We start from the raw sequence: 15,207 nt of genomic DNA, 5'->3' as shown, positions 1-15,207 counted from the left end.
AAAAGGAGGGTTCACAGTTTGCTCCCAGTGACTCTCAGGAGCCAGCAGAACTGAGGGAGAGATGCACCCAGTAACAGAAGCTGATGAACTTGAGACAAGATGGAGTAGGGGGTCCCTAGAGCTCAGGGGACACCGATAGGACAGGGGAAACTGGCCCAAGAAGAGGGATCATCTGGAAGAAGCTGTCCCAGCCTGGGGAGCAGGTGTAGGGCTGGTACAGATGGAGAAGCTGGTGAAGGTGAAGTTGGTGCAGGTGGAGAAGCTGCTACAGGTGGAGAGACTGTTGCAGGTGGAGAAGCTGGTGCAGGTGGAAAAGCTGGTACAGATGGAGATGCTGGTACAGATGGAGAGACTGTTGCTGGTGGAGAAGCTGGTGCAGGTGGAGAGGCTGTCCTGCGTGAGGGTGAGAGTCATGGGGTGCCGGCATCTAGAAGAGTATGATCTTTGTGTGATCTTTGAATCAAATCTTGTCCAGGCTCCCCTACATGATGGAGCTGTGTGAGATAGAGGCTCCTTGCACTTCCCCAGCCAGAAGTGGGTCTTCCCTGCAAAGCTGGGGGCCTGCCGTCCCAGGCCTGAGAGGTATGGCTGGGCCTGAGCCTGGAGTGTCCTCAGGTCTACCCCGATCTCTCCTTACCCTGGCATCACTGGAAAGCTTGCAGCCAGGGCTCAGCCAGTCTCAGCCTCAACAGGGCGTGGGCCCTGAGCTGCTGAAGGAAGGGCAGGGCCAGAACCAGGTGCAGGCAGTGGGAGAACAAGGGAGAAAACAGATCCCACCCACTCACAGTGAGCCACCTGTGGGGACCCAGAGACAGAGGACGCTCTTGGCAGGTTTACCTTGGAACCTGAAGCTGCCTGGCTGCTGGGGAGCAGGGAACTTCATCTGGAATCTGGTTTCACAAACTGCCGAGTCCCAGGGGTTCTGGTGCCCTGCTGGAGGCCAGCTGGGGCAAGACCCTTCCGAGGACCCAGGGCCCTGTCATTGGGGCTTCGTTATTACTATATTAAATAATAATATCTAATAAGTGTTGTAATTTTGAAGTAGCCATGGCATTAATGCTATTTGAGATACTGCAGCCCCTGTAATGGAACAGAGAAATAGCTGCATTTCTATTGGTCACAGGTATCGCTAACACTTCCATCTTGCTGCCTGCATTCATAATGGAAGGAAATGTTAAAGTTCAGAAAGAGGTTAATGAGAACGAGATGCAGTTCCCCCCAGATTTTTTCCCATTATTCCAAGAGGTCTGTTAGGTTCCTCTGAGCTGCAGAGGCAAACAAAGCTAGTCTCCTGACTGTTAGCAGTCGGGAGAGTGGTTATCCAGTTGCTGACTAGAGGGGAACCCCAGTCAGAGGGACTGGAAATTATCCATTTCTTGACCTGGGCGCTAGTGACTGGGTGAGTTCAGTTTGTGGAAATTCATCCACCTGTGTGTACACTTAGGATTTGGGCACCAATCTGTATGAACAGTTGACTTCAATACAAATTTTAAAAGCACCTTTACCAGAACAGATGTATATGCAGGTGCAAGCTTGCATGCACACGCACACACACACATGCACGCACACACACCACACACATACACACACCACCACCACACACACACACACACACACCGCTATGTACCAGGGGCCCTAGGTCCATGGGTGTCCACGTGTCTCCAGAACGCTCGCAGGCATGTGGACACAGATGGATACAGTGAGACAGAGAACACTGTTTTTAGGAAATAATTCCAAGTAAACGAGGAGACTTCCTGATTTACAGGACTAGTGATGGCTCACAGTGGAGAGGATTGCCCTGCAAGGAAGGGGCTGCTGTCATTCAGGCTGCCTTGTTTTTTAATAAAAAGAATAATGACTTTATTGTTTTTGAAAAATAATATAAGATCATCATAAATAATTCAAAACTGAAGAAAAGCACGAAGAAGAAAGTTTAAAATTACCTAAACTTCCACCAGCCGAGGAAAAAACGTCACCATTCATGTTTGGTGGCGAGTATTACGGACGCCTCTCTTTGTTCACGCAAAGATGGAGTTAGACAGGGACAGGCTTTTATTAAATAGGGATCTACTCCTTCACCTGCTGTTTTCAACAAAGATGTTCCTTTAACTTTACTGGAGTGAACCAGAAGAACAAGAGGCTGAAGGATGGGGTGGTTCTGACAGTGTCTGTCCCGGGACCTCTCTCCTCTGGCTTCCCTTCACACATTCCGTGCTGCATCTCCCTGCGGACCAGAGGCGGCCTTTTGAGACCTGGCTGTGTTGTGTTTGCTCACTGTTTACCTGTTACCTGGCCAGGTGCCTACTTCACGGTGATTGGAACCTGGGCCCTTGGCGGGGTGTGTGCAGGGGTCGGGGTGGCAGCCACTCACTGGGGTCATTGGTGACATGTGTCCCAGGAGTCAGATCAAGGCAGAGCTTGTCTTTGACGGAAAGGGATTCTGTCTTGGCAGAGATCTCCAACAGGTGCCCGGCCCTGCCCGGGTTTGATGTGGTAATTAGTGACACGGCCTCCCCCTCCTAGTGGCAGTGGCGTCCCAGTCAGGAGCTACGCCGACCACATCCTGTTTTGGTGGGGCAGTCGGGTACACATTCTCCGGCCTCCGTGTCAGAGTCAGAGCCTGTTCACACCAGGTCCTGGATCATCTGAGGCCACCGGGGGCCACATTCTCCCTGTTTGGCGTCACATGCAGCTGCTGGCTGGACGTCCTAGCGGAAGTGCGGTCACCATGTTCTGGTTCTGCTATTACTCGAGATGGGCCCTGGTTTGTTCAGACTCAGGAGGAGGGGAGTGAGGAGTCTGGGATGCTCCATCAGCGTTTTCCATCTCTGGAAGGATGCCTCACTCTGGGGATTTCTTTGAGATCCTCTCAGGGGGCTCTGTGGCAGCTGTGTACACAGCTCTGCAGTGCCAACATCTGGATGGCAGCTGCCAGGTTGTTACCCAGCTGTTGCCAAAAACCTGCAGGACTTGCCTGGGCCTCGGTGAGCAGATCCAGATACCCCCTCAGTGGCCAGATGTTGGAACCTCCGTGCCCCAGGTGAAGTCTGGGCACCCTCCCCCACGCAGGTGCGTGGTGCTATGGGAAGACCAGACAGACTGTCCCCCACCCTCTGGTCCCACCACTCAGGCCGAGGATCTGCCTGAAAAAGAAGCCCAGGGTTGGGACGTTGGCCCAGGAGGGCTCTGATCACCCTCCTAGGGTCCCAGGGTTTCCTGTAGAAGAGACAAGCTGAGAGGAAGGGCAGCAGTGGGTATCTTCTAACGCCCTTGCCCCTCATCTACGTATTCGTCATTCATTCCATCCTTCATTTGTTCAGGACCAGCCTGGCCAGAGATCTGAAATAAAAAGGTGACAGGCCCCCTCCCTGCCCCATGGAGTGTCCCCCTCAGCCCAGGGTGTGTCGGGATCAGTTGTGAGAAGTGTCTCAGAGTGGGCTTGGTTAAGGAACCAATAGATGTGAGTGTGCCCTTTTATATCAAGTGGGGTAGAATGAAGGGTCCCTGATGACCCAGTCACTCGTGCCTACTTGCATTCAAACGTGCTCGTTGGGATGGGAAAGGGAGGAACGACCCTCCTGCAGGTCCCCATGCATTCCCTGGAGCCTGGAGGGCTCTGGGTTTGCCCAGGCCGGCATCCGCCAAGTGTGCCTGTGGAGAGGTGGGGAGCATCTTTGCCAAGGTGCTGGTCCTTGCCTCCACCAGCCCAGCCACTCCCCCCAGGTCTGGCCACCCTGACCCCTGGCCGTGGGCACAGCATCAGCCCCATGTCTGTGTCTTTCAGCTTCCCTGCAGGTAGCGTGAGGACAGCCTGTGCCCCAGAAGCAGGATGAGAAGATGGCAGACTTCCTGTTACCTCGGGTCACCAGCAGCTTCCGCAGGTTCACCCGGGAGTCTCTGGCGGCCATTGAGAAGCGCATGGCAGAGAAGCAGGCCCGAGGTTCGGCCGCCTCGCAGGAGAGCCGAGACGGGCTGCCCGAGGAGGAGGTTCCCCAGCCCCAGCTGGACCTGCAGGCCTCCAAAAAGCTGCCGGATCTCTATGGCAACCCACCCCAAGAGCTCATTGGGGAGCCCCTGGAGGACCTGGACCCCTTCTATAGCACCCAAAAGGTGACTGCTGCCCACCCCCCACCCCCACCTCCCTGCAGCATCCCTGTCAGCACAGCAGACAGCGAGAGGGCCTCACCTGCATACGGGGGCTCTGTTTGGGGTTGGCTTCCCTGGGCCTTGGGAGAGTGAGTCATTAGTGATCTATATTCCCATCACCTTAATGTTAGAGTTCCAGAATAAAAGGCCAGAATTATGCAGCCTGAGATGGTTTGGTGCTATGAAAGAAAGAGCAGGCAGCCACACTTGAAATCTTGCCTCCCTGTGGAGTATCTACTTTGGGAATCATCTGTGGTTAGATTATTCTCACCCCTGGAGGACTCCTCCCGGTCCCGTGGTATGTGTGAATTGGAGTCGGGCCCTGAGTCCAATTTGGGCCCCAGAGCACAGCATGTGATCCCTCTCCTAACCAGAGACAGCATGTAGCCCCCATCCCCCACCCCACGGAATTTGCTAGGCACTGGCTGTGTAATGACAGCTCAGGCTGGGGGCCACGGCAGCAGCATCCTGGGCCTTGTGGGCTGGTGATGGGACCTTGATGGCCAGTGGGAAATCTGAGAGGGGTAGGGAGGGGTGGTCCTGCCATTGTCCCTCCTGAGTGTAGGGAGAGGAAGGGGCTTTTGTCCACTAGGGCAGGGTAACCCAGGCTTCCTCAGGCGTGGATTTCTGCCCAGGAGGTCAGTTCCCCCGTCTGGGTCCCCTGCCCGGCCTCACCTCTCAAGACCGTGTGCTCAGCCCTGCACCCAGCCAGACCACGGGCATGCAGGGCTCCTGCAGAGGCCTGGTACCCACCCCAGCTGCCCACACTTCGGGCCTCACTGCCGGAAGAAGGCGGGTTTGAATTTGGGGGAGGCCTTTCCCCAGAAGGCTGGGTGCCGAGGAGGATGGTTCCTACCCACGTCACTGCAGTTGGTCCAGGGCTGAGGAAGCGCTGAGGAAGTGAATGTGAGCACCTGGCGGGTATGAGTGTTGCGTGTCAGTGTCACCGGGCGTCTGAGTTGTGTGTCACTGTGCAATGAGACTGCATTCAGGAGACCAGGAGTCTGAGGGTGGGAGAGGTGCCAATTGTCTCCGTGTGTACACGCACATGTGAGTGGGTAGGTGGAAGGAAAGCCCACCCAGGCTATATGCACAGGCGGGAGAAGAGACCTTGAACCTGGTCTCGATTCCCCCCAGAGTTCGAGTGACTCAGGCTGGGTTAAGGTGGGGGCCTGGGGCCACGGTTGGGGTCAGAGTTAGACTAGACATTGGGATTAGTCAGGTTGGGTGGGCCTAGGTCCTGGTTGGTCAGAGCTGGAAGTGAGAATTAGGGTCGGGTTAAGGCCGCAGCTGGGGACGAGTCAAGGTTTGAGTGGAGCATCAAAGTGGCGATGGGGTTGAAGTTAGCTGGGACAGGAGGAGTCATGGCACGGGGACCCGGCTGAGAGTAGGCCAGGGCTGGGCTGGGCTTTGGGGAGCTGGTGGCAGTTGAGCCTGGGAGGAGTCAGGGACACTCTCCTGTCCCTGTGATCGGGGACACTTGAGTGGTGGCCCCAGGTAGGATTCTGGTCTCTAACCTCCCGTCTCCCCTTGCTGACCCCTGGTCACACTGCCTGCAGCCCCACCGGGTGATTCAGGCACCACAGCAGAACTTTCAGTCCTCATCTCTCTGGTCAGCTTTCTCCCCAGCCCCGAGTAAAAAGAACCTTATCTCAACAGCTCAGCCCTTGGAGAAGCACAGCCCCAGGCTATGCCACCTCAGCTGTGCCCGCTGAGCCAGGGCAGGGGGAATGGACTGCTGTCCTCAAGGGTGGCATCTGGCTCAAATGCCCACTCGATGTGCTCATGGCTCAGCCTCTAGCACCCATTGTCCGCTCAAATGCCCCGTTGAGCTGTGTAGATAGAATCTTCTGGAAGCACAGGGAGCGGGTTTACCCTGGGCTGCACATGATCCCCCGAGGAAGACACTAGGTTGTGTCCTCTGGGGTCAGGTGGGGCTGCCATCTGTCTGGACTCCAGGAGACACGGTCCCCGGGAAAGCTTCACTCTCCTGGGCTGGGCTCTGCATTTTCCTCATCCCTACTCCCACCCGTTAGTCCTCCCTGCTGACCCAGCTCCCTTATCAGACCCTCGCTCCTCAGTGGGCCTCATGGGGAAGCACAGAGGGGTCAGAAGGGAGAGGGGAAGGAGGGGGCATCAGCGGGGTCCTGGCCTCCGCTATGATAACAGCTCGGCTAGGATCGTGGAAGGCCTCTTCTGGCTGGGACTGTAATTTTCAAACGAAACTAAATCCACCCAACCTGACAATCCCTTAAACTTGATCTCATCCCACCCCAGCCGTGGGTGACCCAGCAAGGGTCCACTCACCTGTCAAATGTGCCGACTGCCCCTACCCGCCACCTCTCCCTCAGGCCCTCTCCTCTTCCTCTCACCCTACCCTTTCTCCAGAGTTCTAGGGCTCTGAGCCAACAGCTGCCCCCCAAAAGCCTCTGTCCTCCATAAGGGCCTAAGGGCTGCCACCCGACCTAAAGCAGCTCTCCGTCCACAGACCTTCATCGTCCTGAACAAAGGCAAGACCATCTTCCGGTTCAGTGCCACCAACGCCTTGTATGTCCTCAGCCCCTTCCACCCCATCCGGAGAGCGGCCGTGAAGATCCTCGTTCATTCATATCCTTGGCAGTCCGTCCCCGCTGTGTGGGCCCCAAACAGGACGGGAGAGGGGGGCGGGTGGTGGATGGGGCGTTTAGGGCTGAGGGTGGTGCTGATTGCCGGTCAGTCCTCAGACGAGCACACAGTTTTCACCTGGGAGCAGTTGGACATCAGTCTCTCGGACCCCACCCCGAATCTGCATCTGCATTTTAACAAGATCCCAGGGGATCGTGGACCCATGAAAGTTTGGGAGATTCGGCTCTGATCCTTCAGGAGAGAAATGTCCTAGAAGCTCAGCTACTGAGGATCCCAGAAGAAATGAGGCCGATCAGTGTCCCCTGGTTCTGGTCTTGGCTCCACATGTCCCCTCCCACTGCACCCCCGGGCCTGCACCTCCCCGCCTACCGGCTGGGACCTCAAGCAGGTCCCCGGTGCTCAGCCAAGGAGAAAACGCTTCCCAGTAAAGAGGCCTCTGGTTTATTCACATGTGGGCCTCTTCCAAGGGAGGCATCGCTTGCTTTTTGATTAGGTGTTGACAAAATGTCTGCAGTTTCCGAGTATCTCAAAGAACTCTGGTTAGCGTTAAGTTACATAAACCACAACCTAAAAAATCTTCAGGCTGCGGAGGAGAGCTCTGGGACGGCTGCAGTATGGTAAGGGACGGGTACTGGTCTTTGGGCCCTAGGAGGACCCCATTCGGGCCGAGCATGGGACAGGGAAACGGCTGTTCTCTGGACTTCAGAAAAAGGGCCCTATGCATGGAGCCTCTCGGGGCGGGGGGGCAGGTATCTGGCTGTATACATGGAGCCTCTCGGGGCGGGATGGCAGGTATCTGGCTGTATACATGGAGCCTCTCGGGGCGGGGGGGCAGGTATCTGGCTGTGGAGTCAGAGACATCTGTGCTTCACTGTGAGGGCCTGGGCAGCTTTGCTTTAGCTGCAGCTGACTTGCCTGTTAATTGAATCAATGATGCTGGGCTCAGTGGTGTGATTAGCTGTTAGATTGGTGGCTTGGCCCGAGAGCTCCCCAAGGTCCCCCCTCAGTTCCCCCCTCCGGATGGACCTCTTCTGAGGCGAAGGCGAAGGTCTCACCCATTAACCTCTGGTCAGGGCAGGAGGCTTCAGGAAAACAGCTGCTCAGTGGGGGACTGAGTAACAGAGACAGATGCTGACTGCTCGGGGGACATTTCCTGTCCAGGCAGGGATGAGGGATGCTCCTTCCTGGCTCCACTGTCTGCCCACCTGTGCCCCGGTGCTGGATCCCAAACCCAGGGACCAGTCAGAGGGCCCCAGGGACCCGTTTGTTTTCTGCTTGCAGACGCTCTCCAGCCCCCTCCAACTGGCTCCTGCCTTTCTCATGGAGATGCTGAGACACATGTATGTCCAGGGACCACCCCCTGCTCCCAGCCCATGCAGGCCATGGCTGTGGCGTCAGTAGGGTGGTCTCTAGGGTGGGCAGACACTGTGGGGAGAGACTATATTCAGGGGCAGCCTACCATTCACAGCTGCATCCTACTTTATGAGGCAAGGGTGGTCCTGGATTTAATTTTGAGCCATTCTGCAACTGTTCCCAAGCTCCCTGTAGGTGCCAGGCACTTTGCCCGGCACCCTGGAGGTGTCAAGCTGAATAAGACACTGTCCTTGCCCCCTTGGGAATTTTACAGTCCCCTCAGCGTGATTAGACAACCACACGAGGAGTTGTCATTTCTGCCAGCATGTGGGCATAGCCTGGTGAGAGCAGTGCAGCGGGAGGAAAGGCCAGCCTTCTTGCTCTGAGCCTGTCTCCGGCCTCACTCCAAGGGCGTGGCGTCCCCGAAAGCATGCTCCGGCTCCCACCTGGGGCTTCTCCTCCAGGTATGTAACCAACCCAGCTCTGTTTGGTAGCCACTGCAGCCCCTAGGGATGAAGCTGCAGCCCCAGGGCTCCTGCAAAGCTGGGCCATGGGGCAGCTGAGGCCAGGGAGGCGGTAGGGGCAATGCAGTCCCCAGCCTGGCCAGAGGGTCCACCGAGCGGTGGCACTGAGGCTGTGTAGGGCTGGTTCCGCCCGGCAGGACCGGCCCTGAGGTCACTGAGGTGGACCTTGTGTCCCAGGGCAGCTGTCCCAGGGAAGTGGCTCAGCATCTGGGAGGCCCTGTGCTGGGCTCTGAGCAGCTGCCTTGATGCTCCACTGCCTGGGGATGGGAGCACGCTGCTGGCCTCCAATAGCGCCCCTTAGCGGGCTTGGGGGGCACTGAGGGAGAAGAGGGGCCTGGATTGTGGGGTTTGGGAGCAGCCCCTCTGTGTCCTTGAGTCTTGCCATCAAAGTGTGGTACACCAACCAGCAGCAGCAGTATCACAAGGATCTTAAAGGAATTGCTGAAACTTGGGCCCAGAACCCGCATTTCAGGAAGGTCTCCATGATTTCTGCACACACTGCTCTAAGGCAGTCATTTCCAAATGTCAGTCTGCCAGTGGCACCTGGGAAGTTTGTTAAAAATGCAGATTCCTAGCGCCTTCCAGACCAGAATCACCAGTGTGAGGCCTAGAAATCTACAAGCTCTTCATGCATTTCCCTTTTTTTCAATCAAGATACAGTTCGCATACCATAAAATGTACCATTTAAAGTGTACCATTCAGTGGACTTCAGTATATTCATAAGGTTGTGCAATCATCACCACTTTCTAATTCCAAAACATTTTTGTCACCCCCAAAAGGAACCCCATGCCCATTGGCAGTCACCGTGCGTTTCTAATGCCCACAGATTTCAGGTTTTGAATTAGGAGCTTTCTCTCCATTTACACTTTTTTTTATTGTGGTAGAAAACATGTAACATAAAATTGACCATCTTAATCATTTTTAAGTGTCCAGTATAGTCATATTAACTATAGGCACATTGTTGTGCCATAGATCTCTAGAATTTCTTCATGTTGCAAAACCGAAACTGATTGTTGGCCTACATTTCTATAGCCATTCAAACATCTCAGTCCCCAGTGTGCAAAGTTCTGTGCCAGGCCCTTTGGACAGGGCAGTAGGGGCAAAGATTAACTTACGAGGGGGCAGGAATGCAGTCCCTGCTCTCCAGAAAGAAAGCCCGCTCACTTGCGACAATCCAGGCATTCCCAGTGACATGCTGGTGATCGTGCGATACCTCAGTTCAGCTTTGCTCTGGGCTCCACGCTTGCAGCGTGTCCCTGGGAAGTTGCCTAAAAAGTAAATATGGGCATGTAGAATTTTTTTTTCTGAAGTATTTTTGTTATAATCCTGCAGAATGTGTTCCTGCCAGGATTAAATAAAAGAAACCAACAGAACGCCAAATTCCACTGCAGTCACATTCAGAGAGCCCGCACGTTCATGGCAAGCAGCATTTTGCCTTCCTGGGTGCATAGGATCTGTTCACAAAATCCTCCCACATTCCCTTGGAAGATTCAAATGGGCAATCAAACTACATGTTTGTGTGTGTGTGTGTGTGTGTGTGTGTGTGTGTTAATTTAATAGCACAAATATATGAAAATACCCCGACCATTAATTCCCTTCTCTTTGATGCCTTAGGATCTGAAGACAGGCAGCCCCAGTTTCAGACTTTCCCCACAACCCAGGCTGGCAGTCCTTGCTGGCATTTTAATTATGAGGCTGGGAGTGGGTGTCTGGGGACAATGACACGGCAGGATTGAAGATGTTCAGCTGAACTCAGCCCCGGAGAGCTGGCCTTTGCCTCTGCCCACACATGAAACCAGCTCAATCATCGGCCTGAAACCACCAGGCAGTGCAAACAGGTGTGCCCTGGCCAGGAGTACACTTGACTTATCTCTCTGGTATTGGCTGTGTGCGTGGCTCCATGGGGGACCTAGGGATGCTTGGGCTGAGTCACAGGGACTAAAGGCTCAGTCTAGGTAGGAAAAGATCACATACACAGGAAAGACTGAGAATAATGGAAGGGCTGTCCTCAAGGATAGGAGAGCCAGGCAGGGTTTTGAGCGGTCAGGTGGCAGAGACTAGAGTCTGTGCACCTCACCCTCCATTGCTGTGTCTGGAAAAGCCAAAATTCATTCAGGGAGCACTTGTCTTTTCCCACCGTGTGACCCAGGCCCTGGCTAGTGGGGCTCAGCAGGGCTGTCTACTCTGGTTCTTCCCTAAGTCTTGATGCTAGACGTTGATTCACCTCTGTCTGTGTCCCGCCAAGTCCTCTGGTCCAAGGCGGCCTGTCCGCACTGCTGCTGTCTGCCAAGTGACCTTTTCTCCTCTCTAATGAGAGCTATGAGTGGTGTGTGCACTGAGAGAGGGCTTGGGAGAGGCTTGGCTCCCCAGACAGGGGTCTCCCCAGTTCTGAGCCTCACCAGGACTGACGGCTGGAGGAACCCTAACCAACCTTCAGTGCCTGTCTAAATGCCTCCTCCAGGAAGCCTTCCTGCCCAGCCCAGCCAGAGGCGGGTCTGGTTTCTCATAATACCCTATCTTGGAGCAGTTCAATGGCTAAGAGGCCTCCCTATCTCCCGCACAGAGCCACGCACATGTGCTCACATGAGGTTTGTTCTTAAAAATGACAAATAATTCTGTTCCTCTTCCTGGGTGGCCATCTGCTCACACTTTACAGAGCCCTTCACCCTGTGGTTTGTACCCACAGTCGTTTTCTGTGACTGCCGTAACAAACTACCACAAACTTCGCCACTTGAAACAACACAGACTTACCACCTTATAGTTCTGGGGGTCAGAAGCCCAAAAAAGTTCTCACTGGGCTAAAAGCAAGGTATCGGCAGGGCTGCAATCATTTCTGGAGGCTGTAGGGGAGAGTCTGTTTTCTAGGTTTTTCTGTTTTCTGAGGGCTACGGGAAATCCTCGGCTCTGGCCCCCTTCCATTTCCGAAGTCAACAGCAGCTGGTGGAGTCTTGCTCTTAGCATCATTACTTTCATATTTCAGGAATCATCTGATCCTCAGTTGGTTTAGCAATGGATCTGTGGGGATGAATAAAGTCTGGTTGAGGGGCTTGTTAACTGCCCAGTGAGGAACGCCTTGGCAGGGAGCTGGGGTGTGAGGAACGGGAATGTGTGTGCGCACATGCGCACGTGTGTAGGGGAGAAGGGCTGCTGAGTTGGGTATCTGATCCTACCCTTGAAAGCTGGAGAGGAACTAGGCCTGGCCGTGGAGACCCTCCCCCGGGCAGAGGGATGCACAGATACCAAGCTGAGGGAGGGACCTCGGTGTCTGGAGAGACACCCTCTGGCCGGGAAGGAATCAAGGTTCCCTGAGGCCCTGGCCGCTGAGCTAAGCAGCTCTGGTTTGAGTATCCAAACCCTGGGGTGTCCCAAAACCTGACCCCTCTCATCTCAGATGAGAAATTGGAGAATTCGTTATATACTGGGGGCCAGGTCTGACATGCTATTGCCTGATACCCTGGATTCCCTAGAAGGAGTGCTGGAGGTGTGGAGGGCATTCACCTAGATTCCTTGAGATATCCCACCTCTCTCTCCAGCTGGGCCACCAAAGTCAGTACCCCAGCTCAGCCCCATCTCCAGTCTGACTGCATGGGGCTCCCCATCGGGCCTGAGGCTGGGCCAAGCCATGGGAAAGGGTGGAACTGTGATGGGGAGGGAAGAGGCAGGCCCCCGGAGCTCAATTACTGCAGCTCCCGGGCTTCCGGTGGGAATCGCCTGGCTGGCAGCTGCTGCCCGCAGGGCTGAGGCCGGGACAAGGTGGTGAGCCTGGGGGCAGCTGCAGGGAAGGGAGGCCCAGTTTCCTCTCTTGGGCTGGGGAGAGGATTTGTGGGGCAGCAGAGTGTCCCTGTTCTAGGCTGGGCCTCTCGGGGGTGCCCCTACCCACAAGAGGCCCAGGGTCTGGCCCTTGTTCCTCTGCAGGTCCAGTAGAGGTAAGGGAGGCCATGGCGGTCAGTCAGAGCTTTGTTCAGCCTGAAGCAGTGTCTGGGACTTGGAGCCAAAGAGTCAGGGATCATGGTGACACAGTGGTTAAGAATCCGCCTGCCAATGCAGGGGACACGGGTTTGAGCCCTGGTCTGGGAAGATCCCATATGTGGCGGAGCAGCTAAGCCCGTGTGCCACACTACTGAGCCTGCACTCTAGAGCCCACGAGCCACAACTCCTGAGCCCATGAGCCACAACTACCGAAGCCCGTGCACCTAGAGCCTGTGCTGCACAAGAAAAGCCACCGCAGTGAGAAGCCCGCGCACCGCAACGAAGAGTAGCCCCCGCTCGCTGGAAATAGAGAAAGCCCACGTGCAGCAACAAAGACCCAACACAGCCAAAAATAAATAAATATATTTAAAAAAAAAAAAAAGACTCAGGGATCAGACAAGGCCTGGAGCAGTTCAGCGTGAGGCCAAGGGCCCAGAGGATGCCCGAGACGCAATCCCAGCGTTTGAAGAGCTCCCCTTCCGGTGGTGACAGATGGGCACTGCCATTCAGGGAGCCAGACGTGCTAAAAGAGGGATGCCTGGTGCCATGGGGGTGCAGCAAGCAGGAAGTCAGGGCAGGTTGCTCAGAGGAGGCCCTCGTTGAAGGAGGGAAGCAGTGCACTAGGTGGAGAAGAGGCCACGAGTGAAGAGCATGTGCAAAGGAGGGAGCAGCCAGAGATGTGGTCCCCTGCCTCCCCTCAGGTCACTGTGTCCGGACAAGGCATGAACGTTTTGGCAGAGGTCCTAGTTCAAAGGTCAGCGTGGGCTGCTCCCATAGAAGTGGAGGAGGGAACTCGGGGCCCTGCCACCGTGGCTTTCCTCTCCCTGAAACAGTGGCGCCTGAGGAGCTGTTTATAAACGCCCATCTCCCTCTAATTGTGGCCAAGGACAGGGCTCCCACTAGGCCATGGGTAAAAACCTCTGAGATCTGGGGGCCGGCCCCTCGTCCCTTCTCTCCAGGATGGGCCCTACAAGGGACTCTGCTGTTTGAATTCAGGTGTCTGGTCCCTGTCGGGGGCTGTGGAACAGGGCAGGTGTCCAGCCTCAGTGGGGAGGGGTTGGCAAGGACTGGGCAGAGCCCCGGTGTGTCTCCTGGGAGCCCCTGTCTCGTTGATCTGGCAGCCCTGGCCTGGCGGTGCCGACACCTGGGGCGGGACCCCCTGGCGGTGGCAGCCTGTCCGGCCCCCTGCAGGCGGCTTTCCTTGACCCTGCGCCATGCTCTTCAGCATGCTCATCATGTGTACCATCCTGACCAACTGCGTGTTCATGGCCCAGCGCGACCCTCCACCCTGGACCAAGTATGTCGAGTGAGTATCTTCAGGGCCTCTCCAGCCAGCCCCTCCCGCCCTGCCTTTTCCATTCCAGACTCTTGGCCTCAAAGTTACCCCAGCAGAGGCCCAGGGACTCACCCACCTGGTGGGGGGGGGGGTGGTCCTTGCCCTAGCCCTTCCCTCTTTCGCTGCTTCCAGTCCTGCCAAATTCATGCTTTGAGTTATGTCCTCAGGAGAGGAAGCTCTCCAGGTTGGCAAAGTGAGGGTTTCCCCCTGACCCACCTTAAAGAGGACTGATGATACTGGAGAAGGCTCTGAGACAATACTACTAATAACTGAGCACTTAGTGCATGCCAGCCACTATCCTGGAGCAATAAGCATCATGTAACCCCATAGGGCAGGTACAGACACTATGCCCATTTGACAGATGAGAGACAAAACTGGAGAAGTAACCACCCCAGACCTTGCAGCTAGGGGGCGTGGCAGCCGGGAAAAGGCCCAGGACTATTCCGACCTCAACACCACACTCTGCTGCCTCTTTTCCCTAAGTCCTGCTTCCTATAACCGTTTGCACAGTTTTAGAAAACTGTGCCTGGTTCTTTCTTCCCACATGAACGTACCTGACCCATAGGTTCTAAGTGGAACCCAACAGGCCTTGTTTTTAGGGGACCAATGAAATGTTGGGGACAGCCTCTCTTACCTAAGTGGCTTGCCTGGTGGTGCTCCTTGTTCACACAGGACCCAGCAGCACGGCCGGTGCTGGGGTCTGCATCCAGCTGCTAAGACCTGGAGACAAGCATGGCTGTGGCCCTGTGGGCCGCAGTCCCAGCATCCGAACATTTGGGATTGCTCAGCTGACCCCGGACACAGAGAACAGCAACCTCCCAGCCTCAAGTGTTAGAACATCAACCCCCTTTCCGAGCCCAAGGTAGACAGCTGTACCCACCTACCTGTAGATGGTTGAGGATGAGAAGCCTCCCATCACTGAGGATCCACAAACAAGAGTGAGGGGCCAGAACTCTGAGTGTCCTAACTGTCCCACAGTGGCCACCGTATGCCTGTGTACCTGGACCCCCAGGGCTGGGGTGAGGAGATACGTGGAGGGTCTTCTTACATCAAGACAACCGAGAGACAGAAGATGGAGGGTTCACATGGGCATGCACAACGCTGAGTAAATGGGAAGATGCATAAGTTGACCAGGTGTTTGGAACGAAGCTCCGGCCCCCAACTCCAGCTCTGCCATGGGGGCTTTGCTGGGAGCCTGGTCTGAGAGCCCTCGAGAGGGAAGCTGCATAGGGCTCCTGCCAACCTGGCCTGCGG

The 15,207-nt window shown here is 55.6% G+C and overlaps 1 protein-coding gene across 1 annotated transcript in view; it reads left to right on the top strand.

Moving 5' to 3' along the window:
• The first annotated feature begins 3,794 nt into the window (after nucleotides 1-3,794).
• Nucleotides 3,795-15,207, top strand: part of SCN5A (sodium voltage-gated channel alpha subunit 5) — an 88,303-nt gene continuing 76,890 nt past the window's right edge. Inside the window, exons 1-3 of the mRNA XM_049693627.1 lie at nucleotides 3,795-4,110; nucleotides 6,635-6,753; nucleotides 13,834-13,923. Coding sequence (XP_049549584.1) covers nucleotides 3,838-4,110; nucleotides 6,635-6,753; nucleotides 13,834-13,923 — 482 coding nt within the window. The 5' untranslated portion in view covers nucleotides 3,795-3,837. The remainder of the gene's footprint in view (nucleotides 4,111-6,634; nucleotides 6,754-13,833; nucleotides 13,924-15,207) is intronic.

Source organism: Orcinus orca, chromosome 10 (genome assembly GCF_937001465.1).
Source record: "Orcinus orca chromosome 10, mOrcOrc1.1, whole genome shotgun sequence".
In the NCBI taxonomy this organism is placed as follows: domain Eukaryota; kingdom Metazoa; phylum Chordata; class Mammalia; order Artiodactyla; family Delphinidae; genus Orcinus; species Orcinus orca.
Note: the sequence above shows the minus strand (reverse complement) of the source record. Positions and strands in the feature narration are given on the sequence as shown.